Source organism: Chroicocephalus ridibundus, chromosome 2 (genome assembly GCF_963924245.1).
Source record: "Chroicocephalus ridibundus chromosome 2, bChrRid1.1, whole genome shotgun sequence".
Classification (NCBI taxonomy): Eukaryota; Metazoa; Chordata; class Aves; order Charadriiformes; family Laridae; genus Chroicocephalus; species Chroicocephalus ridibundus.
Window position 1 is genome coordinate 145536301 of NC_086285.1, and position 25329 is coordinate 145561629.

Below are 25329 nucleotides of genomic sequence, written 5' to 3' on the forward strand. Positions count from 1 at the left end.
GTCAGCGTAAAGAGAAGCAATATTCAGAGCAACTTCTAATTACCATTCTTGCATGGAGCCCTTAGCTCTAACTTCTGCAATGCTAGCATATGTGGATTCAAGATTAAGTGTAGGCTTAAATTTTTGTTTGTGGGGAAGGAATCTGGTAAAAAGAAATGTTCTGTGATGCGTGTGTTCGTTTCTTTCCGGGAAGTGATTGGAGACTATTGAGATCAAAGTCTGTCCACAGGAGTAGTTAATGTGAGGTATATGGAAATGCATGGTAAGGAAGGTTCCATGTTGATTTTCTTTCTTTTTTTTTTTTTAAGGTTCTGTGTATGTTTATTTTCAGAGAAAGACTTATGGCTTACATTGTTAGAATACAGTGTTCTAGACATGAATGCCATCTTTCCACAACTGTAGTGTATGCTTGTGCCTGTAGGACAAAATTAAGGCAAATGAAAAAATAAACATCCTTATAGTTATTTATTATGTTCCAATTCTTCTGCGTTATAAAAGGAGGAGAGCTTTTCTGAGTGTGACATGCTAAATATTGAATTAATTTCCAAAGGAATGTCTGCTTTTCATTTTTAAGATGGTACTCTATTTAATGCATTCTAGACATGTGAAAATGATTATGGAAATAAGGGTATGTGATCTGAGCTTCACTGCCACTTTGGTGTGCAGTGTAACTTGTGTTAAAGACCATGTTATTCAACGCTTTTGCTAATAAGGACAGTTTTCTGCTAAGCACAATAATTGTCTCATTTTGTTTCTCTTTAGGCAGCTTCTAGTTTAATATATACAGAAATTGTAGTCTCAATATTGGAAGTTGCATTGAGAGGTCCACTGACATTTTAATGTTTTTATCTGGAAAAAGTGATTTGTCTGAAAATATGTTCTGTTGATTGGAAGGTCCCATATCTTCATTCCCACCCCCACAGCAAAGAAAAGTTCTAATTTTTATATCGGTGTTTTTCCAAACACATAGTAAAATGTTTCTAAGTAGCAAACAGAAGACAGTAGCTCTTCTGATTTGGGGTAGTAGAAGGGCTCTTGCCATTTTCCTTTTCTCTTACAGATTGTTTTTGATGCCATTTCATGACTAATCTCTCACATACAAATCTTCTCACTTTGCTGATGACTGCAACTAGCAAAATTGTAGCTTGACAGTCCCTGGCTAAGAATAGTAGTGGCTTCTTACAGTGATGCAGTGTAAAAATTATCTGAACTATTGACCCTCCCGCAGTTTACTGTTAACTAATTATGGTAATTGCAAAAGTTTATTAGTTAACATTACTTCGTCATAAATTAACTTGTTAAGATCCCGTGTGTGAAGAACTTCATTTGGAAAGCTTGAAGGACTTAGGAGAATTGAGTCCTTAGCTTGAGACAACAGCTGATTGGACTGCTAGAAAGAAATACATTTTCACTTGTGAGCTCTCTGTCTTAAATTCTGAGGAAAAAATACTATGTTTTCATAGACTTATTGATGCGAATTGGAGAATATACAATGTATTGTTATATAATGGAGACATGTAGTCCTCTTTAAGGATTTAATTTAGCTAGGGCTTAACCATAGATGTATAATTAGTATGTAAATACTGAAAAATGCCAGAGAAGTAAATGGATTTTGAAGATTATTTATTTGGTACTTCAAGAATAATAGAGGATGAACAGTGTTTTATTTTAGTAAATAAGCCACTTCATTGCATTGTTGAAGAAATTGTACATGAAGACTGGAGTTGAAGCTTTAAAAGTCTACTTCACCAAAATATCTCTGAGGAGATTTTTTTTTTCTATCAAACTGTGTAAAGAAAGCATTACATTAAATCCACATTTCACGGGCATATTATGGAAGGAAACTACTTATCAAAGCACATCTACCAAGTAGGTAGTATGCAAAGACTTTATCCTGTTTTCCTCACAGTAATCTTTTCCCTGGATCTTTGAATAAGGAACATAAAGTTAGAATTTCATTTTTATGTGGAAACAAAAAAGAACATGCAGTGTATTTATTGAGTTATTTTGCCTTAAACAGTATTATAAAATACAGAACAGTGGTTGTCGCTTACTGATTTAATTACCAGTAGATGTAAGAGATACAATTTACTACAGAAAAAAGTAAAATCTCAAAGATGAAGCAGTTGTGTAGTTTCCAAGCAAGTAATACAGGACACATTTAAAAAACATAAGAAATGGTTTAATTTCATTAACTGTGGTCTAATATGTTGTGCATCCCACTCTTGGTAAACCACAGTGGCATTTACTGGCTATTGCTTCAAAGCACTACTGTTTTTCATCCCTTTTCTTTGGCCAAATGTGTCATAAGAGCATTAACTAAAGTCTGGAAAACAGTTCTCATGGATTTTGCTTTAATGATAAATCTAGCATATAGTGCACTTGCTGATATAATCAAGTGAATGGAATTTCCAAAATCTTGACTTAATGTCTTTTAAGTATGAAGCAATAATGTTTTTATGAAGTAGCTTTTAAATGGCATTTGTTGAAGTGGAGAGCAGCTGGATTAGAAGGGTCTGTTTCTAACTGCAATCAGCAATGATCATAGTATCATATTACAGTCACCCTATAAAATAGCTTGTATTTTAAGAAAAATGGGGAAAAAGTGGGGGTAGGAATGGAGAGAGAAGTAAGCATGGTCTGTGTGATGCCCAAAGCGGTCTGGAATTGGTTACAGTTTGATAATGTTGCTTCAGCTGTTTGGGCAGCAGTGTAGTTCTCAGTATAGGAAGTTCTTCATCAATTTAGGGTTTATCAGGTTTTTAAAATATTGTAGAGATACAGTCAATATGCATTTCTCAAGCGTTTTATGATGTTGGGTGGCTTTTTAATTGTAATGTTTACCAGGATAAGATTTCTCTAGAATAAAGACCAAAATTACAGAACATTTTGCAGTTCTTCCCTCCCTTTCTCTGTACTACAAAGCATTTTTTACTAATTTTGCATTTGCATACACTTGTATAAATTGAATTTATCTCTGCATATCCACCTTGGTTTTGTCCCTTTTTCAGCTGATAGGCTCTTTGCACAGGGACAATATTTTAATTTGTTTCTTACAGATCATTAAATATGTTAGTGATGGTGTGTTCTAAAATTTAAGTCACTGCTGAGACACAAACTTTGATTTAGGAAATCGTTGCATCCTTCCAGTAATTGTGTATGGATGTATGGATTCTCTTCTTTAATATGTTTTATCAATCAATTATCTGCAAGCCATTTTTTAGTTTCATCGGTAGCTTGTAGCTTTCCTGTGGTAGGCAGGATCTATCTACTTCATTAGGTCTACTGGTTTAACACTGTGCAGGTATGTCTTAAGTGTTAGGCTTCAATGAATAAATAAAAATTTTGGAGACCTTAAATGCTCTTATTCAGCAGTGCTCTTGTTCATCAGTATTCTCGAGTAGTTCCCAAGTGGTGTCTTATGCCTTAACTTTTATTAATTTGATAAAAAAAATCATACTATCTGCAGCAGAAAATGTGGAAGTTCAGCAATGCCTTTACTCTCATGGATTTCCTCATTTGATTTATTCCAGAAGGGTTTGATACAGTCTTAGGCAGGATCTGATTAAGATATGTATAATATAGCTGTGCCTAACATCCCAGCTGGATAAGGCAGACAAATTGTTGAAATTGAGTTTTAAATTAAAAGAAAACAAAAGTGTAGATAACTTGATTGTGAAGAAATTTTCAATACTGTTTGACATCTATAGGCAAAAAAATGCATTCATCCCTGCCGTCTAGCTGTATATATCCTTCATCTGTAGAATAAGAACTGTGTTTCCTTATCAGTTAGCCTACATAACTGTTTTTCTTCCTGGAGAGGACTTTCTGTTGAAAGCACTTCACTTGCCTGAGCTCTCTAGACAGAGAAGAGGGTCTATGGCTTGATTGAGTTGTACTGGAATGCTGTTCCTCAGAATAGGAGAATGGGTTAAGGGAAACTTGCATCATGATGTGCCTAGATTTTTTTTATTTTTTTATTTTTTTTAAATGGAAAGGGTTGTATTAAAGAGCCCAGGCCAGATTCAGATCCATACCTACAACAAGGCCAAGCCAAGTTCCATATTGAGTCTGCTTGAAGAAGTAGGTCCTGTTGTTCTGCTGGCTTCTCTAGGACTTTCCCTTTTGAACTAGGACAGCGTTCAGGGCTCTCCTTGTGTTCTGTCTCTTACTAGGTCATTCCACCCCCACCCCCGGTAATGGACACTTGAGCACCATGCATTTGTAGTACCAAAATATGATGATAGTCTTAGTAGAATGTGTGATTGCATCCATCATTTTCTTAAGTGATAATGAAGCTTTGCTTCTGGAAAGTCTGAATCTGAGCGACTTGACCACAATGGGACTGATGTGTAACAGCAATTATTGTGCAGTTCAGTTAATCCAGAAGATAGTTTTATAACAGCAAAGTTGGGATTATTTCTGTGTACAAGTAGAAAACTTCTTTTAGATCTACATATATAACAGCAACACTGTAATGGTTCTGTGCTAATTTTCCAGTGATTAATTTATATAATATTAATAAAATTATTACAAAACATTAATCCTCCCCTATCTAATGAATAAATGCCCCTGTAAGACTTTGCCTTTCTCTAGAGAAAAATTAATGCCCAGAAGCTGTATGTTTTTCTTGAGGTCATGCAGGTAATACCTGCCAAAACCAGGATTAGAATGCGAGTTTCTGACTGATAGGTCCATGTATAATCTGTTGTATCGCTGTGATGTGCAGGGAAAGCCAATGCCTCTCACCCTTCTCCTTGCTCTCTTTTTCCCCCTCTCTGATTTCTAGTCTTTTATAGTTCACTGCATAGTATTGATTAACACTTATGACCACTAATTCCTCTTTTAGAATTTTTTGTAGTATTCGCAGAAACACTTCCTTAAAGATTTTCTGAAAACTCACATTTCTGCCAAGAGGACCAGAAGTTTGGAAAGACACAGTTTTACTTTATGAATATCACATTATTTTGCTCTATAATATCATGATCATCTTTAGTTGTTCATCAAGAAAGATGTTATAGTTTTTTTCTGAAGTAGGGCCTACTGATTTCTCAGGAGTTCTCATATAGTGGTAGATCATTTTAATAAAAAAATTCTGTTTTTCTTTTGAATATGGTTTGTTTGTCAGTGGTATAATATGCCATTAAATCATGATAACTTTGCCCTCAAACGATCAGTCTGTTCTGCGTTCCATTTATTCTTGTATCTTTGATATAGACTCCATCTCCAGCTTGCCAGAAAAGAGTAATTCCATGGTTAAAGTTTTATACATTTTCTTTTGTAGGGTGTAGATCAAGATAGGTGCAAAATATGTATCCCTGAAATTAGATGTTCTGTTTTGATTCAGAATGATAGAGTTGTTTGCATAAAAGGAATAATTAACGTTGCCATTTCCATTTTCCCTATATTGTAACTATCCATTTTTGGTTTGAAGTGTTTTAGTGGCTCTTATACTGAGTAAGGCTGAGTATTTTTCATCTCTCTGTCTAGTGCCACGTGTGCCTTTTCAGCATTTACTACAACATGTTGGGCTTAAAAGAACAGCTACCTTTGTACCACATGAGGAAATCACTATGTGATTGTTAGTTACCTATCAGTAATCCTAATGATTAGATCTTACGTTACCATAATGTTAACATAACCTTTAGGCACGTTACTGAGCCACCAATAGCGATATTCCTAGTGGATGACAGGTACATGGTCTTGAAACATCATTAGGCCGTGTTTAAGTAAGTGACCTTTAGGAAGCCCTTTCTCTTCTTTCTTGAAATCATGCAATTAACTTAATAAAGAGGGGGCAGTTGGGAATGGATTCCTGCTTACAGTGTTCCCAGGTGCTGCCAAGGACTGCTTTATTCAAGGAGAATGTGGTAACGTTCTCAGTGCTGGTTAACGTCCACCCTACTGATGGGTTGAATGAACAACCTCCCAGGGCTGTTACGAGTGTGTAAATATGCCATCTTCAGAAAAAGTAGCTATGGGTAAGAAAGATCTGGTGAATTTTCATGATTCTAAACAAATACCAAAGAGAAGCAAGCACGTGTCCCTGTATGTTATTTGAACTCAAAGTTTAATGAATAAAATGCATCTAGGATTTGTCCTGATAGTGTTCAGATTTTTTCATCTTTTCTGATGCAATTTTTAAATGCTAAAATACATACCATACACTGAACATTCTGGATAATTAGGTGGCAAATTGTTTTAAAAGTTTTGTTCAGTTTCTCACTGATTCATTTTATTCTTGCTTTTGACATATGAAGTTTCTTAAAGGAAACTTGCATAACATTAGGCTTACGGCTTTTTCTGGTTGATTAAAGTATTTTTAACATCTGTATGACCACCATGAAATTCTGTAGATGCTGGTGTCTTCCAGACAGTTCTGAGAGTGTAAATTTTGTTGTGTCTTTTTTTAAAAAAATAAAAAAATCATAATTTAAGCAAGTGAGCAAGTTACAGCAAATTGTTTATTCTGCACTACTTTTTCTCAAATGTTCAGTTAGATCACCTGTGATCTAAGCACTTAGCATTTTTCTATCTGTTTTTTGCTTTATGTAGTTATAGTAAATGTGACAGAGTATAATATATAACTAGTAAGAAACTTTATGATATACTAACTATAATTAATTCCAGTGATTTGTCTGTTAAAGCCAATGCAAATAATTGTAACATCTGTCAAAAACCAAGCACTAGCATGAAAACCTTTTAACATTTTGCACTTAATAAACTATTTTATACATAAACTACCTTATTGTTTATATTAAAAACTAAAAAATATTCAGTCTGTTCCAGCCATTCTAACAAAAACTTTAATAAGTAGACATTGCATAAAAATGACACAATCCAGCAGTTATTTGGTAAGGCCAGCATAATCATAAATTTACCATCCATGCTTTTCCAAAAATACTAACCCATATTGTTCTCCCTGGACCTGTTGCAGGGATGACTAATCCAGCTGCTGAGGTCTCCCTTTATGTGTTTGATGGAACACTTGGCTTGCTAGACTACAGCTGTGTGTTTATGTGCAGTGCACACCTGCAGAGGCCTGACAAATAGCTGTAGTATGCGGAGTATACAAAATTACCCTGGCAGTGCTGCAAATAAGGAAGTTTCTGTTTTGAAGTCCATATGTGTGTGAGCTTGAGATGCCAGCTGGGGTATTTATGTTGCATTGCACAGATGTAAAACTGCCAACTGATTTTATACCAAATAAAGGCTAATCTTTTTATACATACTTGGTGTCAGAGTTATGAAGTGGTACATAAGAATGTTCTCACGACTTAGCTCTTTTAAAATAAAAGCTGACATTAAAAATGCTCGAACTTGCAATATGCATAGAGGGTAAAGATAAAAACATACTGTATTTACTTAGATATCTACTACAGCACAGTATCTTAAGGGTTTTATTATTAGTGAAGTATAGTTATTAGCTGCACATAATCAAGGCTTGATTTATTGTATGCATAGACACTATACTATATATCCTTTTTTCCAGGAGGTCACTTCGGCTCTGTATTGAATCCAGTTTATGGGTTCTGAAATGTGAAAGCCCAGTTTATATAGCTACTTAACTTGAAAGCTTTGCTTTCCTATTTTCAAATGTGTTTAAGCACAGTGATAATTTTTCATCAAATATCATGTGCCCTTTGAAAATTGTTATCATAGTTAGTAGACCTTGTTTGTGAAGATACCTTTAAAGGTAATATTTGCCTTCAAATACTTAAGAAATTAAAATCGAAGTCCTAATTTCACTTGCTAAAACTAAAAAATAGCACAGATTTAAGTCTTGATCATTTTAGTCAGTACCTTGACTTTTAGTATAAATTAGGTGCAAAGACAACAAGGTGAAATGAACAGTTTATGTTTTAATGATTCACTGCATATGTTTAAGTACTGCATACTTAATCCTTTTTAAATGGATAAAAGGAGGGCTTGGTGGAGAGAGGGTTAATATGCAGATGTGAAAGTGGACGATTTCTGTGCTTCTGAATACACGCTTTGGAAGTTCCTTAAGCACTTAGTTACATTTTTAGGCTTAACACACTTTCCCTTCAATTACTTTTTTTTCTCGTTACTGTATCAAGCAATTTTAGTGCTGTTTTTAATGTGTTGTTTATTCTGGGCTACTAAAACATTTGAAGATGTGTGCAATTCTGCTTTGGCTTACTGTGTCACTAGATATACTTGAAACGTATTTATGCTAAATGTGTAAGAACAAAGAAAATGGGAGCAACATTGAAGTATATCACTATAGAATGTGTCCCAAAGGACTTAAGAATTTATTTTGCAAAATGTAACGTACAGCCTGGAAATGACTAGCCGTCACACACAGCTCACCAGTCTGGTGGAGCCTTTTTAAACCAAAAGAATTTCATACATACACACATGTGCATGCACATGCTCACCCTGTGATAGCAGCCTTGGGCTTCCTGAGCTTAAAATTAACGTCTGCAAGTATCCCCCAGAACCTCAAACATTATCCAGATTCCCAAGGTTTGGAAATACAATGTCTTGATTACTAAGTTTTAGAGCAGAAATTTCAGGTGTTAATATTAGTTAGATGAAGAGGTAATGACATACTGCAAGTGGAAGGAAGAGTTGAGCTGTACCCCCATAATACTGCAAAGGCATGTCATCTTGGCTACCAAGTGTGCCTGTGGGTTGCTCGTACTACCATTAACTTCTGAGAACTAGTCTATATAGCAGAGAAGGCTGTGAAACAATACAGGATGCCAAATGTGAGTGAAAAATGGAAACACTTCAAAAGAAGTTACTTATGCTAGATGAGTATAGGAAGTCTTAATTGCTGTTATATCCTCTATTTGGGAAGTATATGTAAGACCAAAAGAGCAGAATTCTGTTGGCGTGTGAGGAAATATGTTGCAAAGATGGTTTAGTTATTTTGTGTCAGGGCCAGCTCTCTTACAGAAGGATATCACTTCAAACAGATTGCCGCCACTGCAGGTTGCAAACACACAATTGAAGGCTTCTAGTTCTCAGCTCATGCACAGATGTCTTTCAATAAGTTTAGCCAGTAATTTCTTCAAATTGCTCAGTTTATCAGCAGCACATGTCATCAATCCTGGAGTGGTTGCTCAAGTCAAACTACAGAATCCTTAGCTTACAGACACAGCTGCAAACAGGTGAACAGGCAGAAAGTAATTTGTGCAGCTTGGTGGCTGTCAGACAAAAGACAGACAATCTGTGTTTAAAACAGATTGCAGGCCTTACATGAGCCAGACAAAAGGGATTTCTACAACTGCAAATAATTCCAAGGTTAACATATTTTCCTTTCTGCCATTAGGTGATTTGTTAAAATTGGAAACAATGAGCATTATAAATCTACACAGAAACTAGAGATAAGATGAAAGAGAAAAGCAGATCGCTAAATAAGTTTACATCCTTCTGTTGAAAAGCATACAACTGGCATTCATATAGGCCTCCTTTTTATAAACTAAGCGGAGCTATAATACCTACGACATTCAGTACATGAAATTATGGTAAGGACATCTAATTGGCAAAAGAAACATTGTAGAAAGAGTAAGCTCATAGTGATATTCTGTATTAAAAAGTTGACTTGTTTTCTTTTCAGATTCTCCTTTGGGTATCATTCTAAGATACTGTGAAGATTTATCAGCATTTCATTTTAACTGTACTTAGACACTTTAATATTGGGTAGATTTATCAAGATTTACTGTACTTAAGTGTATCAGAGTTAGAATTTTTAACAAACAAGCTTGCTCTAGTGTTAACCTCATTACAGTAAGTTAGAAAACATGTACTTCCCCAGTCACAGATATTACATCCTTCAAATGTGTGACTATAGAGTATCTATTCCTTCCACTTTTCATGGGCTCTGTAAACTTGCCTTGACCTCAGAACTTCTTCTGCAGTGTTCCATGAGGTACTAATCAAGCTAATGTAATATAGCCCTTCTTCCTGTTTAGTTCAGTGAGTAAGTACTTATGTGCAATAATATTGACGGGTAATTCTATGCTTAGTTTAAGTTGTTCTGCCAAATTTATTTTCCATGTTATTTAAAACTTATCAATATAGAGATAAGTGAATGGAAGAAGATGCAGAGTTACTGTCTAAGGTAACATCTGGATTTGTGAAGATACAATTCTGTGCATAGAGGATAAATCAGTCTAAGCACACTGTCTGAAATATATTGAAATCAATGCTCTTTGTGTGCAATAGTAATACATATCACAATGAATTCATGAACACAGTTGTGTGATTATGGTTAATCATGCAGAAGTGTTCACAAAAATTATTTAAATTGTCCCACTAAAATTCGCTGTTGCTTTTTAAATGAAAAACAGGAGCTTACTTAAAAGTAGTATGTGCTTTTTATTATGTCATATTATGTCATGCCTATATTACATACTTGTGTCCAGTATGAATGTTGTTGTAATCGAAGAACAGTATTGTTAGGCTATTGCAAGTTTATAGTTTTATCAAAATACAGTACTAAATAATTATATAGGGAAACCTTATGCTGAGGTTGAGTTGAAGAATTCCTTAGATTTCTCAACTATAATGAAGTATGTCACAATTATGTGCTTTAATAACCTATGGTATGGAAGTACCCTTTTTCATGCTTTTTTTTGGACAAAAAGCTAATTCCAAGATTAAATTGCGTTCTTAATATGTGCTGTGTTACAGGACTTTCCTTGCATTTGGATTTTCTTCTTTTTTGTTTCTTAATAGACAGTAAGATTTTTAACCTCTCAGAAATCAATCACGCCAATGGAGATTTTCTATTCTTTGGCCCCCGAAGATTATATATTAGCTCTTTTTTTGTTATAATGCTGACAGCATGTGTCTTGCTTGTTGGTTGTGCAGGGTATAGCTGTAGATTGTAGCCTGACATTGTTACGGTGTTAGTCTGTATGGCCTTCATGTTATTTCACTGTGAAGGTGAGATCATCATCTTTAAAGGATGGTTTTAATTTGTGTTGGTGAATCAAGTGGATACTGTATTTAAGGAGGGGGAAAAAGTGTACTCATGCAGGTTGCTGTCTGCAGTCCAAATTGCTGATCAGAGAGTCTTTATACACATCGGTAATGTGCTGTGCAATATAAGCTGAAATATATTCCACCAGGGAGGAAAACGGAATAGGTTACATACGCTGTTCCTAAGTGCAATGAATATAAAACTCCATTACTCACTTTAAGCAGGTGCTTTTTATATGAGGCTTTAAAGAAATATAAAACTGCTGGTGAAATGATTGGTTTGTACAGACACGACTTAACTTCCAGTACTTTGACCAGATAAAGAGGTTAAAAATATTTCTACAAACATTTCTTTAATGATTTCAAGGATTAAAGGTTAATATCCTCCTGGTGTAAGAAACTGCCATTCCAGACACTAAATGTACTGTTTCGCTTTGAGTCCTGAGTGGTTGCATGGAGTATTTAAAAGAAAATATAAACATTTATAAAACATTTAAACATAAACACAGAGCATTATGTTTTTAAGTTTATATCCTAAAAAATGTATATTTAAATTGCTGGGAGAAGCACAGTGATGTCGTAAAGAAACTCAGTGTGATATAGAAAGCTGTGATTGAGTAAGAATGATACTCCAGTTAGAAACAAAAGTAATCTTTAAAGAACCTGATATCTTCTCATCCGTGCATGTGGAAAACTACATGTGAAAGGGTAGCCTCAGATCTTTCTATTCTTTAAAGCAGCATATACTATCTGAGAAGGAAAATCATGGGGAGACTGTTCAAGATAGTACTTATATACTGTATTTTAATTTTTTTCCATGTAATCACTATCCTGTTTTACTTACCCCCCCTGTCTGAATTACTGCTTCCTGCCATTTCCTACTCCTTTGCAGTCAGCGTGCCCAGCAGCAGCCTCTGTTGTATACCTTTTAACCACGTGACTGCTGGCTTTCAAAACCTCCCAACTGAAAGATGTTTATGTTCTCTTTCACTTCCCCTACCATCCCCAGCAACTCAAGAAATCGAACTGTTAATGATTACACCTTAGATGTTAGTTATTATTTTTCTATAATAGTGTTACTAAACACATCTGCCCTTCTTTCAAATTTTTATAAACCTTTGCGGCTTCATTACTTCTTAAAGAATTACTGTGTCCATCCTCTAGAATCCTCAATTTGTTGATGTTTTCGCTAGTCCCTAACTGTTCTATATGCAATTATCTCAAATTGAGCCTGTGTGAGATTTCAGCCATTAGATATTCTGTTTGACAGCAAGCAGGTGACCAGGTGTCATGTTTGTTAAAGGGAAGCAGGTGAGACTTGTCGTTTTTGTCTCCTGCATAGTAGGTATGTTACATAGCACTTTAAAGTTTGCATCTGCTTTGAATGAGGCTTTTTAAGGGCAAAGGAATACAAACTCGTAGGAATCCAGGCATTATTAGTTTCGTAATTGCCAAATAGCTTCTTTAAATATGTGTGGAGAAATGAGCTCCACAGTTGAAACGGAAGGTGACGAGATCTGAGATGAGCTCTAGTTCCTCTAAGACTTTGTTCTTTCATCTTACATTTTGCTGTCCTAGAAAGCTGCAGATGCCCTTTTTCTCTAGTTGCTACACACCTTTTCACTCATAGGAGTTGTAAAATTCAGGCTTTATTCCAGAGCCTGAGATCTACTGCAGGTTACGCTTAGAGTATTTGAAGATAAGGCATTTGAACTGGTATCGGATTGAACTTAGACTTAATAGTAACTCAGGCTAAAAAATGCAGTTCAGGTTTTTTTATGATCACCACAGAATCATTTAGGTTGGAAAAGACCTTTAAGATCATTGAGTCAACCTTTAACGTAGCACTGCCAATGCACCACTAAATACATTAGTGTATATTAGTGAGAAAAAGTGTTTTAATATACTTTTTTATTGACATTTTTGCATGAGCTATTGAAGTTATCCTCAGGTACAGCAAAACTACTGTATTTGAAAGGTATAGAAGGCTTACATGACTAAGACAGAAGCAACCAATTACGAGTGCATGCTTGCAACCCAAGGGTATGTTACTAGGGGTGGACACTGTAAGCTCTTTCCTCTGTTCATCTGTCTGTCTTTGTCTTTTTCAGGATCTTGCTTCAAGTACTTTGTGGTGAAAGTTTCTCAAGTTCTTATTTATCTGTATCCTGGAGTTATTTGCATCTATGTCATTTTTAGCATTTGTCTACTGACAATGTATAGATATGAAGATTGATAGGACATGCTTTTTGAGAATTAGAAATTCAGATCCTAATAGTTTTTCTGTGTTTTCTTGGAAGACAAAAGTTATTTTAATGCATTAAATTGGGCTTCTACCATTTGTCTCAAATGATACGGTGGTATCTGAAGTGCAGCTTTTGAATTGTGCAGAAAGGAAAATCAATCCTTTTCTTCTTTTTGAACCTCTGTTTACAATAGCAGGGACAGTGGCACTAGCACCACTTTAATCCTGTGTCCTGACCGGTGTCATGTTGCCAAATCTAAAATAATAGCTTCAATTTGATATGCTTATAATTGGTGAGGCCTAAGTAGATGCCCAAAACTACACTTATCACAGCAAGATTTTAGAGCTATTTGCAATACTATATATGTTTAAAGATGGAAGGTGGTGTTCCTTCTCTAAATGTTGGCTAATTAGATTAAAAGGAGCAGCAGCCAGACAATGCATGGGTGGTGTTTCTGTACCCTACACTGAGAATGCTTCATGATGGTCCTTGTCATTTTGATAGGTTGTGGTAGCAAGTCTGTGAAAGTTTGCTGGCCGGCCTTAGTACAGTGGGTAAAGGGAGTTCTGAAACTTGGTAACTGTTTGGCCCTTCTATGAGCATTCGAAATTGAAGCATTATTTTACCTGACTGGATAATCACTTAAAACAGATTATCAATAAGGAGTTATTCAAAGGTACTTCTGACCTAGAATGGCTTAAACATATTATTCCAAATGTTCTGTGACTTCTTCAATATTGGTTTTCAGAGTCTTTGAATCACAGGTTTCTTATTTAACTCTCCATTTGAAGCAGGATTTTAGAAAAATCAAGAAGTTTGTGGATTAAAGGCAGATGGAGATCTGTATGAAGGCTGTTCTGCGGAGTCTTGAAATGGGAGTGTAGCAACACGGATTGATGACTCTCCCTGTAGGTGAAATGATGTTGTTCTTTAGCAAGCTGGGAAGTTTTTTGCAATATGTAAATCTCCTTTACTAAATGATGGTCCTATGTCTGTTTTAGTGTTTAGGAAATGGAGAAGTCTTAATTAGTTTAGGATTAAAGTGGTTAGTTAGAGATTTTAATACTCATCTCCGAGGTGAAGAACAGCTTATGACTGGCTGTGTGCTTGGCCCTGAAATCTGTCTGAAAATACTGGAAGTATGTGAGGAGACTAATTTCTGTGTTGTATGTGTGCATACGTGTGGTTTTTGCAGCTTATGCGCTGATAAAGAGAATGGTAGAGACTTACATTGATAAGTGTTTTGTCACTGTTGCCCAAGAAGAAAGCACCTTCATCTTCTTTAGAGAGTACTTCAACAACTGCTTTCACCCTTCCATACATTTACTTTTCCTTTGAGTACCATTGTTGAAGAGAAAATGAAAGCAGAGGGTTTTTTTAGGACAGGTGTCTTTAAGGTGTGGAACTGTGTCACAAGAAGCTCAAGACAGTAGAAAATCTGGCCAGCTCACCATACATTAGAGGCAAGACAAGTCTACCATAATCCTGTTGTTATTTCCTGTTAAGTCTTGGGAGTGGGTGGGAATGCAACCATAATTGAACAACAATAATTGAAAGAACATAGGAAGTTCCATCTAAACATGAGGAGGAACTTCTTTACCCTGAGGGTGGCAGAGCCCTGGCACAGGCTGCCCAGAGAGGTGGTGGAGTCTCCAACTCTGGAGACATTCGAAACCCGCCTGGACGCATTCCTGTGCAACCTGCTCCAGGTGACCCTGCTCCGGCAGGGGGGTTGGACTAAATGATTTCCAGAGGTCCCTTCCAACCCCTACCATTCTGTGATTTCTTAGAATAGTGGTATGTAGACTGAAAACTGGTTGACACAGTTACAAGAATGTAAATAATTATGATAATCAGAATAGCAATAGAAATGCTAAATAAAGTTGAGTTAGAAAAAAAAAAATAGACCTGTCCCTTGACACCTCCTTAAAATAAGTTGCCTGAATTACTGTTTTGAATAAGAAAGAAAATAGTAGCCTCTGAATGTCTATGTTAGGGCTGCAAAATGTGGTCTCCAGACTATGGTGACAGATTAAAAATGTGGAATTGTGAACACAGTAAAGATATTTGGGGAACTTTATCACAAAGATTTAGTTTTACTACAGAAAAAACGGAGAAAGTATCTATAACCTGGCTTCTACATTTTGGAAAATATCTCTCTTTTTCCAATTTAAAAAAAAAACATAAACAAAAAAAGGAATTAAAAAACCCAAACCCCAGGTGTTGTGTGTGAGTGAGCACAGTGATCGGAAGAGATGTTGAAGTTCTGATGCTGCTGCTGTTTTACTGCAACGAAGAACATGAAAGCTCATGCTCCCCCAATGCTTTGAACGTGAGAAGTAGGACTGACGCCAGCTAGAACTGGTCTGTGTGGCTTCTGTTATGTTCATACTGCAAGGAGGAAGGAATTAAGTTTGGTTTTAGGTTCAAGTTCCTGAGAAGTGACATCTATCTAACCAAGTTCAGTACAGACTTTCAGAAGTTCTCGCTGAGGGCACTGCTTAAACAGGGACTGGACAGAAATATCTCTCATGAAACAAATGAGGTTTCTCTTAAGCTTCGATTAGTTTACTAGCTTTTCTCTGTTATTCATGTAAAACTTAAATATACGTTTCTGTGAAAATAATTAGACATTTTTTTCTTGATTCCAGTAATGTTATTTCATTTAGTTAATAACTCCTTGCTTTTATTCATGGATTGATCTTTTTACTGAGTTTGAAATCATTTTGACATGTATGTGACAGTCTTTTACTATATCATGATGCCAAACCGTAGTTTATTGGTACTTAATGCTTTAAATATTGAAATTTTTCCTTCTGAGGCCATAACCTAAATATGGGGGGAATTCATGTGGAGCTGCTTCTAGAAGTTTTAGTCATGCTTTACTCATTTCCTATTTCGTATTTTTGCAGTTCTCTTTTATGATCTTTCTAAAGAATTATTTATTGTATTTCAGGGATTTGGCGTCACACAGTCCTGACTGTTGTCCTCGGAATCAGTAACATACCTCTTCTGCTGGTTCCTGTCTTTTCTATTGACGGTTGAGATTTTGAATCTTGGTTTTCCATTAATCATTACAAATTCACCCTATTAGGAATGGCTTGGTAAAAGACGTATAGGCCATTGGTAAAATCACTAATTAGGTAACTTTTTTTAATGGGTCTTAAATGAAATGATTGCTCAGCATTAATAGGCTTGTTAGCAGAAATCCTGGGCTGATTTATGAAGACACAATTGTGACCAGTATTGGTATTTGATTCCCTCCTGCTTGCACATAGAATGTCACTGAATGCAGGGACTTGGGACAAGCTGTCTAACTGGGTTATGTGCATGGAGGTGACCAAAGCTCTGACGAGAAAAGTTGGGGAGAGGATGTGAGTGCGAGTGCCTGCTTTAAAGTGTGGGAGAACCTTCCTCGATGGTGTGATACTTCTGTGCCTGTTCCTAGAACAGAATAGCTCTTTAGGCTCGGAGTTAAAATTAAAGTGACTTAGTGTGCACGAGGTGTAAATTGTCAAGGCATAGTAGATTTTAAGTTAGACAACCTTTCTGCCTATTTTTGGGTTCTGCAGTATAGAAAGAACAACTTTTTAGGTCTTTGGTGATGTGTTATATTTTGTGTGAGATAGTCTGATTCAGCTAAAACAGATTAGGTTGATTACCAAGTATAAACATGGTTACATATTGCTTACATATTGGGTTACAATGGGCAAGTTGTTTTCAGTACTAAAATCACACAACAACTAGAAAATTGTCATTTTTTCCTGTAAGTAGCCACAGGTTATATTTGGTAGAGACAGGTATATATATCTGTCTATCTCCGTAAAGTCTTTGATTACCATATTCCTGATGAAAATAATAAATTAACTAAAGAAAATGGGAGAGGTACTCAAACAGGGTTGCTCTGTTCTCCAATTTTGACTACACTGAGCAATAAAGTCAAGTAAATCACGGTACTGCTTTTGAAAGTGTGTTTCCAGAAGAGCAACTACAGCACAAATTCTACTTTGTTGTCTTGCACCTTGGAAATAAGCCTTTCTCATGCTTCACTTGTAGGACGTTGAATTTGGATAATGTTGCTGTTGGCAAGGATAGATTTGGTTTCCCTGGTTCCTCTTTGAATTCACGCTCAGTGTCTTAATTAAAATCTTGTGGAGTGTTTGTCTCCATACTAAATTTGAGTTAGTATTTGGAGGCATGGAGCATTTCTTATCTAGGAGTTTTAACATCCTCCTGCTCAACCAGTTCCTTAAGAAGATGCTACTAAAAAGTTTGTGAACATTGAGGGGAGGGAAGGGAGCCCTGTTTTTCGCTTGCTTAAGTATTTGTTTGCTGAAATAGGTATTTAAGGAATATTTTAGGAATAATGCGTACAACTGTTGAGACTGTGATTTTTGTAATGAAAGAGATAATAAGGGAAAATATTTGGGAAGAACTAAAGTTACAGGGATGGAAACTACAGATAGTCAGAAGCATACATAGAAAACAAAGCTGCTTTCTTTTCTATAGAGTAGCTTGCCAATTTGACAAGTTTATGAGGGATGGTTCATAATTTCCAAAAAATTTGAGACTGAAGAAAACGTGCTGTTTCTCTGTATTAAACCTATTCATTATAAATGGTTCAGCAAAAGTCTGTCAACTTTCTGCACTTTGAAAAAGAGACTTGCATCTGGGCAAGGGGAATAAACTTAGGTTCAGGTGATTTTTGACTTAATGATGGAAGTCTAGTTAGACATCCTAAGTTCCTTATTCCTTATTGTAGGCTCTGTATAGGATTTAAATATTTAATAAATGGGCTTTCTGAGTATCCTTCAGTCCAGAGCTGTGAATCCTGGGCAGAATTAATTTTTCTTGCAACTTCTCCTTGATTACTGTGGTGTGCTTTGGTTATCAGATGTTAAAACTGAGAGCGGGATGATGTCGCCATTTGATGTCACACCAACATAGAAAAGGAGGGGCATGATTACGCCATGTCTTCGTAATACTTTTCTATTTTCTTTTCAAGTAGTTAAAAACAACTGAGAAGGTGTTCATCCTATCCCTCAAACAGGAGTTCCAGAAAGAAATAACTTATTAGTGCTATCGGTTTGTGAGTTTCTTCATGGCCACGCCATTCAGCTATTCTAGCTTCCCATCATGATCCGTAACGGCTGGCTGGGTGAAAAAGAGTGCACTGACTGGTTTGAGCAATGTGTTGCTGACTGTCACGCATATGCTGACCGGTCAGATCACAGGACAAATATACCCCCATTTTCATGAAGACTGTAGGAAATAAACGTCTTTGATAATGTTGCTATATCTTGCTGAAATTCAATGTGTTGGGAAGTTATTTGGTGAGGGAATAGAACTGAACAGAAACAAATAGGGAGCATGATCACGTGAAACTTGGTTGCTTGTTCTCAACATGATACTAAAATAAAATTAATGTTATGTGTGTAAGTAACGTGGAAAGTTTTAGCCTTAATGCAGAGAAGTTGTCCAGGGTAATACATCTAAAAGTGGAAAATATTTAGTTTTAAAAGTACTTAATCTTCCGTAGTGAAGTGCAAGAAATGTATCGGACATCACACCTTGTATTTTGAGGCAAAAGAGAGTTGCTGAAAGATGGAAATAGCAAGAAGCTACCAGTTTTGAGAAGACTTGAAAGATGGGGGTCAAATTATGAAGTCAAATTTGTTTTGCTTTGACTGTAATCTTGGCTGCTACTAATGGTATTTTACAATCTTAGTTTTGGAATAGGCAGAAGGGAAAAACATACTTTTTTCCTCCCCCCCCAACACAATGGCCTCTATTTGCACAAGTTTATAGGAAGCCTGAGGAGGCAGAGCTAAGACTAGGAAATGCCTACAGATACCCTATCTGCTTTTGACAAATTCATGCATTGTGTCTGATACCGCACCTTAGATCAAAGGGGATTTTCAGCTTTAAAAGAGGCTTACCCTGGGCAAGCCTGGGAATGAGGGTGTATTCCCAAGACGAGAACCGGTAGCTGATCTTTCAGACTGGGAACTGATGGGGTGTTGTAGCAGCAGGCACACAAATGGGTTGCAGTGAGCATTCTTTGAGCCTGGAGCCTTCCTGAATCGCAAATTAAGAAGAGGCTTGGGTCTACCTCAAACACAGAAGATGGGTTAAATTATGTAAGAGAGTATGCATAGAACGTAAAACCTACTTTCACATGGCAGTCTGGGTTACTGAATGCCATGTGTCTCTTCGTATGCTGCTTCTCTCTTCTTAGCTTGGAAAGCACTTCTTACTCAAAAATTATTTTAATGGCTTACTAGAACAAAGATTAAATAAATATACGTCAAGAAGTCTGCTTGCTAAACGGTTTTATCCGCACTACCAAATACTCTTCAGTGTTTAAGAACTGCAATAGGCACAGTGAACTAAGGACAATTACCAGGTTTAATTTTTAATCTTCTGTTTCTTATAATTTCTTAGGAATCTTTCCTTACTACTATATATTATAGGTTGTTCTTTGGGTTAAGTCTTTGAGAGATTGTGCAAAAAACTAATGAGTTAATTCTGAAGAGAACATACTAAGTTTCTTTGATGTGTGTAACTATGTTGAAATACATATCAAAATGCTTTTTAATTTTTTTACCTGATATTCCATAATACTTTCCTTGCATAATTATGGATTTTGGAACAAATTCTATGTTACGTATGTGAGGAAATGGTTCCATAATTATACTAATGTTTGCATAATTAACAAGGTGCTTGCCAATTTTAACTGACAAATTCCAAGTCACTTTTGCATGAGGGGGAAAAAAAACCATAAAAAATGGTAACTTCTGTTAGTTTTTCCTTTCATACTTCTTACAGGTGTTGAAACTATTTCTTTCTAATTTGCAAGTAAATTTATGTTTTGGTTTTTTTTTTTTTGATAGGCAGCGCAGTACAGAATAGGAGGGCTGGCTTTCTCCACCCATGCTCTGGGGCTGTTTTGGGGGCTGCCCTCGAGCTCTGCCAATATATCTCAGTCCTGAGTTGTAAGATCCCCTGCTGCTGCCACCGCAGTTCTAGGCAGCTCTTCAGAAGTGTCTGCCAATAGCACCGATTTCTTCCAACCGGTGCGGTAGTTTTCTGGTGTGCACAAATAGGGGCTGAGGAAAGACCACCAAAACTCATTTCCACTTGTGACCTAAGGCAAGGTTTGAACTCCAGTTTCCGTTGAAAAATGGCAAGTGTGCCGTTGGCCTTCTGTGCCATTCAGCTGCATGGATTTAATGCGCTACATTGCTACTGAGTAAAATGTTGTCTAAATGTAAGCTTGAAAACACTTTGTGATTTTTAAGATCCTGAAATGAAAAGGTCATAATAAAAACATGAAAGAGAATAGTTCAGGTGACGCTTATAAAGTGAAAACAAAAGTGTATGTATGTGTATATATACATATTTATTATTCCAATTTCTAAGTGGCTTTGTGTGTTTTCCTCGTATCTATATATTTTATGCATAACGGTTTGTATTAAAATGCCTATATACAGCATTCTCTCACTTCCCTTTAAAAACTGTGAACCACGAAAAAAATGCTATAAGAACATCTAAAGTAGATAATTAAAGTATAATTAAGTTTAAATGCCTTGGTGAAGGAATATAAAAATATTTAAATTCAACAGGCTAGTACATTTGCAGTTTTCTTTTATTAGGTGTGAAATCTAAGAATCCCCTGCCAACTCTTGAGGGCTCGATCCAGAATGTTGAATTGAAGTACTGCGGCACATCATTGGTCAAATGTGCCTCTGGGACCGTGGGATCAATAAAAATTTGTGCCAAAGCCCCAGGTATGTGCAGCTGGACCATGTAAAACTTTATTGCCTGTATAGGAGAATTGGCCTTGCTTTTTACAAGGAGAGTTACTGAAACAAGAATTTACTCATTGTTCCTATGAATCAGAGAGGTTTTTTTGTATTCTTTCTGTTTTGGGGTTTTTTATTATTATTGTTAAGTGTGCCAGGATGATCCAGTCTGGCCCCAGTATAGTCAGTTTTTACACCGAATAAAAAATAAAGATGTTGGGTTTTTTTCTGCTGAGACAAATATTAATCTAAAAGCACTGAAGAAACTGGAATAACTCTGCATTTTCATGTTACGCAGAATATTTGCACTTTGTTTTATTTGTGGCAAATTTTGATGTATTCTGTTTATTGTTTAATATCTCATTTTCCATCAGTGTTGCAAGTATGTGTTTTGCTTCTGAAGTTTTTGAGGGCTCTGTGATAAATAATTTTTAAATTTCTTAGAATTTTTCTTGAAGAGCATGCAGGAACTTTTCCGATCAATGCTTATGATCTCGTCATACGTAAAGGCAGCTAATGTCAAGAATATTAAAAATGTAGTGTATTTAAATCTAAATAGAGTTCCTGGTGATTTTAAAAGATATTATTTTGTAAACTTGAGATGGAAATTACTATTTTAAAGAGAATGGATTACTTTATTTGAAATCCTCCTGGATGTAAAGACATTTACGAGATAACATTGAGGAAGTTGTTTAATAGTTTATAGGAGATTGCTCTTTCTGTTTCCTCTTTTAATTCTTACAATGTTAATAGCTGTTCTCTTTGGACTAGTGAATGTTTATGTGTTGAAAATTTATCTTGTTACCTTTATTTTAGGTGATGGAAAAGAGAAGCTGATTCCTTTAATTCAAGGCCCTTCTGACACCAGAGACTTACATAGCAGTAAATGGCTCAATGAGAGTAGAAAGCCAGAATCTCTCTTAGCTCCAGATTTGGTAGCCTTTACAATCCAAATTCCACAGTATATGGACTACTGCCATAATTCTGGTAAGTGCAAAACTCTTGTTAAGCTGGTATCGCACTACATTTTTCCTATCCAATGTAATTTTCAAAAGAGGGGCTTGATATAAAATGTGCCAAATGCCGAAGTATCTTTTTCACATACTGCACACATTATAACTTTACTTTAGCTCACTGTGAGACACAAAAACTAAAAGCAGCATTTTGATGTGTGTCGTCTTCAATAAGGAATGCTTCACTGACTTTGGTTGCCTTTAAAATTATTTATACAGAACTTTTTGTAGACTTCTCTTTTGGGGGCAGGATCCATGTTGAAAATATTAGTTCTATCCTTTCTTCCCTGTTGGGTCGAGCTTCTTATACAGAGTTGACATACTGAATTCAAGATGGTTCATATAAATTTGCAGCGTAATTTATAATAAATTAAGAATTTGCTTCTCAAAATTTGTTAATAATAAAAAGGTAATTTTTAAAATGCTACAGAGCATACATTTAGTATCGTCAAACTTGGTGGTGTGGTGGTTTTAAATGAGAAACAAGTTGATATATTCAGGGAGTGGCTTGGATAAATTTAAGGGTGTTGTTGAGTTTGTGGGCATAAATACTCTTACCTTACATTCTTATGGTTTCTGTGGGCTTTAAACAAAACATTGGTGTGTTTTAAGCAACACTGCCGATTTTGAAATGTATCTATCTAGTTTAAAGTAACTGTAATATAGTTTGTGAAATATACATGGATCTAGGTTTTGCTGTCAGTATGGTGCATTTTAAAAAAAAGAAATCATTCTTTTGTGTTTTTAAAAGTTTATCCTGTTGCAATGCTAAGAGTGGAATCAAATAAGGGAAAAAAACCAATCCCAAAAGAGCATCTAGTTTAAGGAAAGCAAAAGAATTAGCTGACTCCAATATTATGAAACACAAAAATAAAATGAAAAGTGTGCTTTTTTTCTCTAACTTTTTCACGTGTAATGGTTGTTGAATGTCATTAGTCTGAAAAGTAACAGTGAATTTATTACCGTCTTTGTAATTTTTATATGCATATGTAAGCAACCTTTGATTCTTATGCAAAGTAAATATTTGTGAGCACTGTGCACTCCAGCAGTTGTTAGGTTATTTTTTCAGTAACTGTACTTGTATGTTTCTTGGAGAGCATCATGTTGAAAATGTTTATGGCAGTGGTTTTATAACAATTGTTTTAAGTTCCTGCCCCTAAAACATTGCTGAAAAGCAATTAATGATTCAACAGTCTCCAAATTATTCAGATCTGTTTTTTAAAAAAAGTAAAAATCTGTTGCACCTGTTGTCTCACTTATGTAGCTTTTAAGTGTTCATAATAATTATATTTATTACTATTACCGCATTTTCTGCCATTTTTGCGGATCTTTTCAGTTTGTCTGATTTTTGTCTTAGAATATTAATTACATTTTAAAGGAGCTATGCATACTTACCTATATTATAGAATTATTGCTTTTGTTACAGGTCACAGTGTTCGCCTACATTTCAGCTCATCAGTATTATGACAGTCCAATTAGATAGTAGAGAGCACTTGATAGGTTGTGACAGGAGACGCCTATGAGAATTAAGGTACTGACAAATGAAGTGCTGGCCAGACTCATATGCAGGGACTTTAAAAGGCAGAAAATTGGTTTGTAACAGACGAGTGTCTGTGGTACCTTTTTTGTAGATGAATGGAGATTCATTTAAAATGCTAGGATTTTTAGAACTGAAAGTTTACTGGACACTTCACCCATGCCCCCAGAGCCTCAGGAAAGTTGTATTGGTTCTGTGTACTTGGTGGCAGTCGCTGCCCTGCGTGCTCAGGCTCTGCCTCTGCTTCTCTAGGTCTGTAAGGTGGCACCTGGGATTGATGACAAACGAGAGGGAGAAGCTGGCTAGTGTGTTAAAGCTTTGGTCCTGGTAAACATGAAGAATAGTGTACTACAAATGATTTGGGGTGTTTTGGTTTTTTTTAATATAAATTAAACTAGGAAACAACAACGTTTGTCATCTCAGGTTCTATACAAAGGATGGTGGAGTTAATTAAAGCCTTTGCTTTCAAATACTTGCTGAAGGAGCTGAGGCAATTTAATACAGGAGATATGGCTATCCTTTTCATTACCACTGTGAAAGCTACATGGAGAGAAAACATGAAGTGATTTGAGAGCATAAAAATACTTTTGCTGTCAGCTGCAGTCACTTCTGGGAATTAAGGAAGCTATACTGGATAATTTGACAGCAAATTCAACTTATGCCTCAGGGGAATGAAAGGGTTGTTTAAAGCTGTACCACTGGAGATGATTGTGTAGTACTGAAGTTGTGCTGTTTGAGACATTTGTCCTCATAATGTTAGATACAATGTTCTGGAATAGGAATTTGGACTACAGAGAATAGTGAAGAGAGTAGTGCAACCTGCATGTAGGAAGAATGAAAAATGCTATCCAGGAGAGATGAGAAAAATCATCTAGAATTGTTCAGTGTTATCAGACTGCTGGAGATAAGGCCAGGATTGGCCAAGTCTTCTAACTCTGCAAAGTGCATATACAATTAGCTCTCAAAATACACACATGATTACTCGAAAGAGCTAAGGGGGCAGCAGTTCCAGCTTGGTGGGATTGGATAAGTCATCACCCAGCAGTCGGGTAAATTCAGTTTACTTCTCCCCGTGTACGAGGATTCAGAAAACGTTGCAAACTCAATGTCAGCGGAGCTGCTGGTCACAGCGTGCAGCAGGGCAGGGCGTGCACTGGAGCTGTACAAAGCTCGCGAGCTGCAAGTTAGCCACCTCCATTAAGAATGGGATGATATAATATCTTTTTGTGTGTAAAACCAAGAGAAGCAGTTGCAGGGGAATTTCTGTGTACTCTGGAAGAATCTTGGAATACAACACAATGCTGATGCAAGTGTCCTAAAATTTTTTTGTTTACATAAAAATTAGTAAAGGAAGAATAACTTATTAATTCATTATGCTCCTGTGAAGTTGAATGGAAAACAACCTGGTCTAAAATCAAAGCAGTTGTTTGGATACATAATGCCAAGGAAGAGACTGTGAAAATTGCATGAGATTCTTGAATAAATCAGGGTGTATTTACCTGGAGAACAAGTAGGGTGTCTTTCCTCCTCCTCTCCTTCTCAAGTCAGCAACTGTCTACTGTCTCTGCCACTCGAATCATATGATCCGGGGTAACCAGGATGGTTGTGCGTTTGCTTTTACTGCTGGTCTGTAGGTGGCCCTACAGTGATTGACTGCATAGTTACAATTTGAGTGATAAAGTATTTTACACTAGTATTTTATTTCTTGCTATTTCACTTGTTGCTGCTGAGAGGAAGGGGGGAAAAAAAACGGTTCTAGGAGGTCCATACTG

At 36.1% G+C, this 25329-nt stretch overlaps 1 protein-coding gene across 3 annotated transcripts in view; it reads left to right on the plus strand.

The window, feature by feature from the left end:
• The window catches only part of VPS13B (vacuolar protein sorting 13 homolog B), a 479360-nt gene that overhangs the window by 132576 nt on the left and 321455 nt on the right, over nucleotides 1–25329 (plus strand). For all 3 annotated transcript variants that reach the window (XM_063327260.1, XM_063327261.1, XM_063327262.1), the window contains exons 18-19: nucleotides 20858–20992; nucleotides 21824–21994. In XM_063327260.1, the coding sequence (XP_063183330.1) occupies nucleotides 20858–20992; nucleotides 21824–21994 (306 nt within the window). The remainder of the gene's footprint in view (nucleotides 1–20857; nucleotides 20993–21823; nucleotides 21995–25329) is intronic.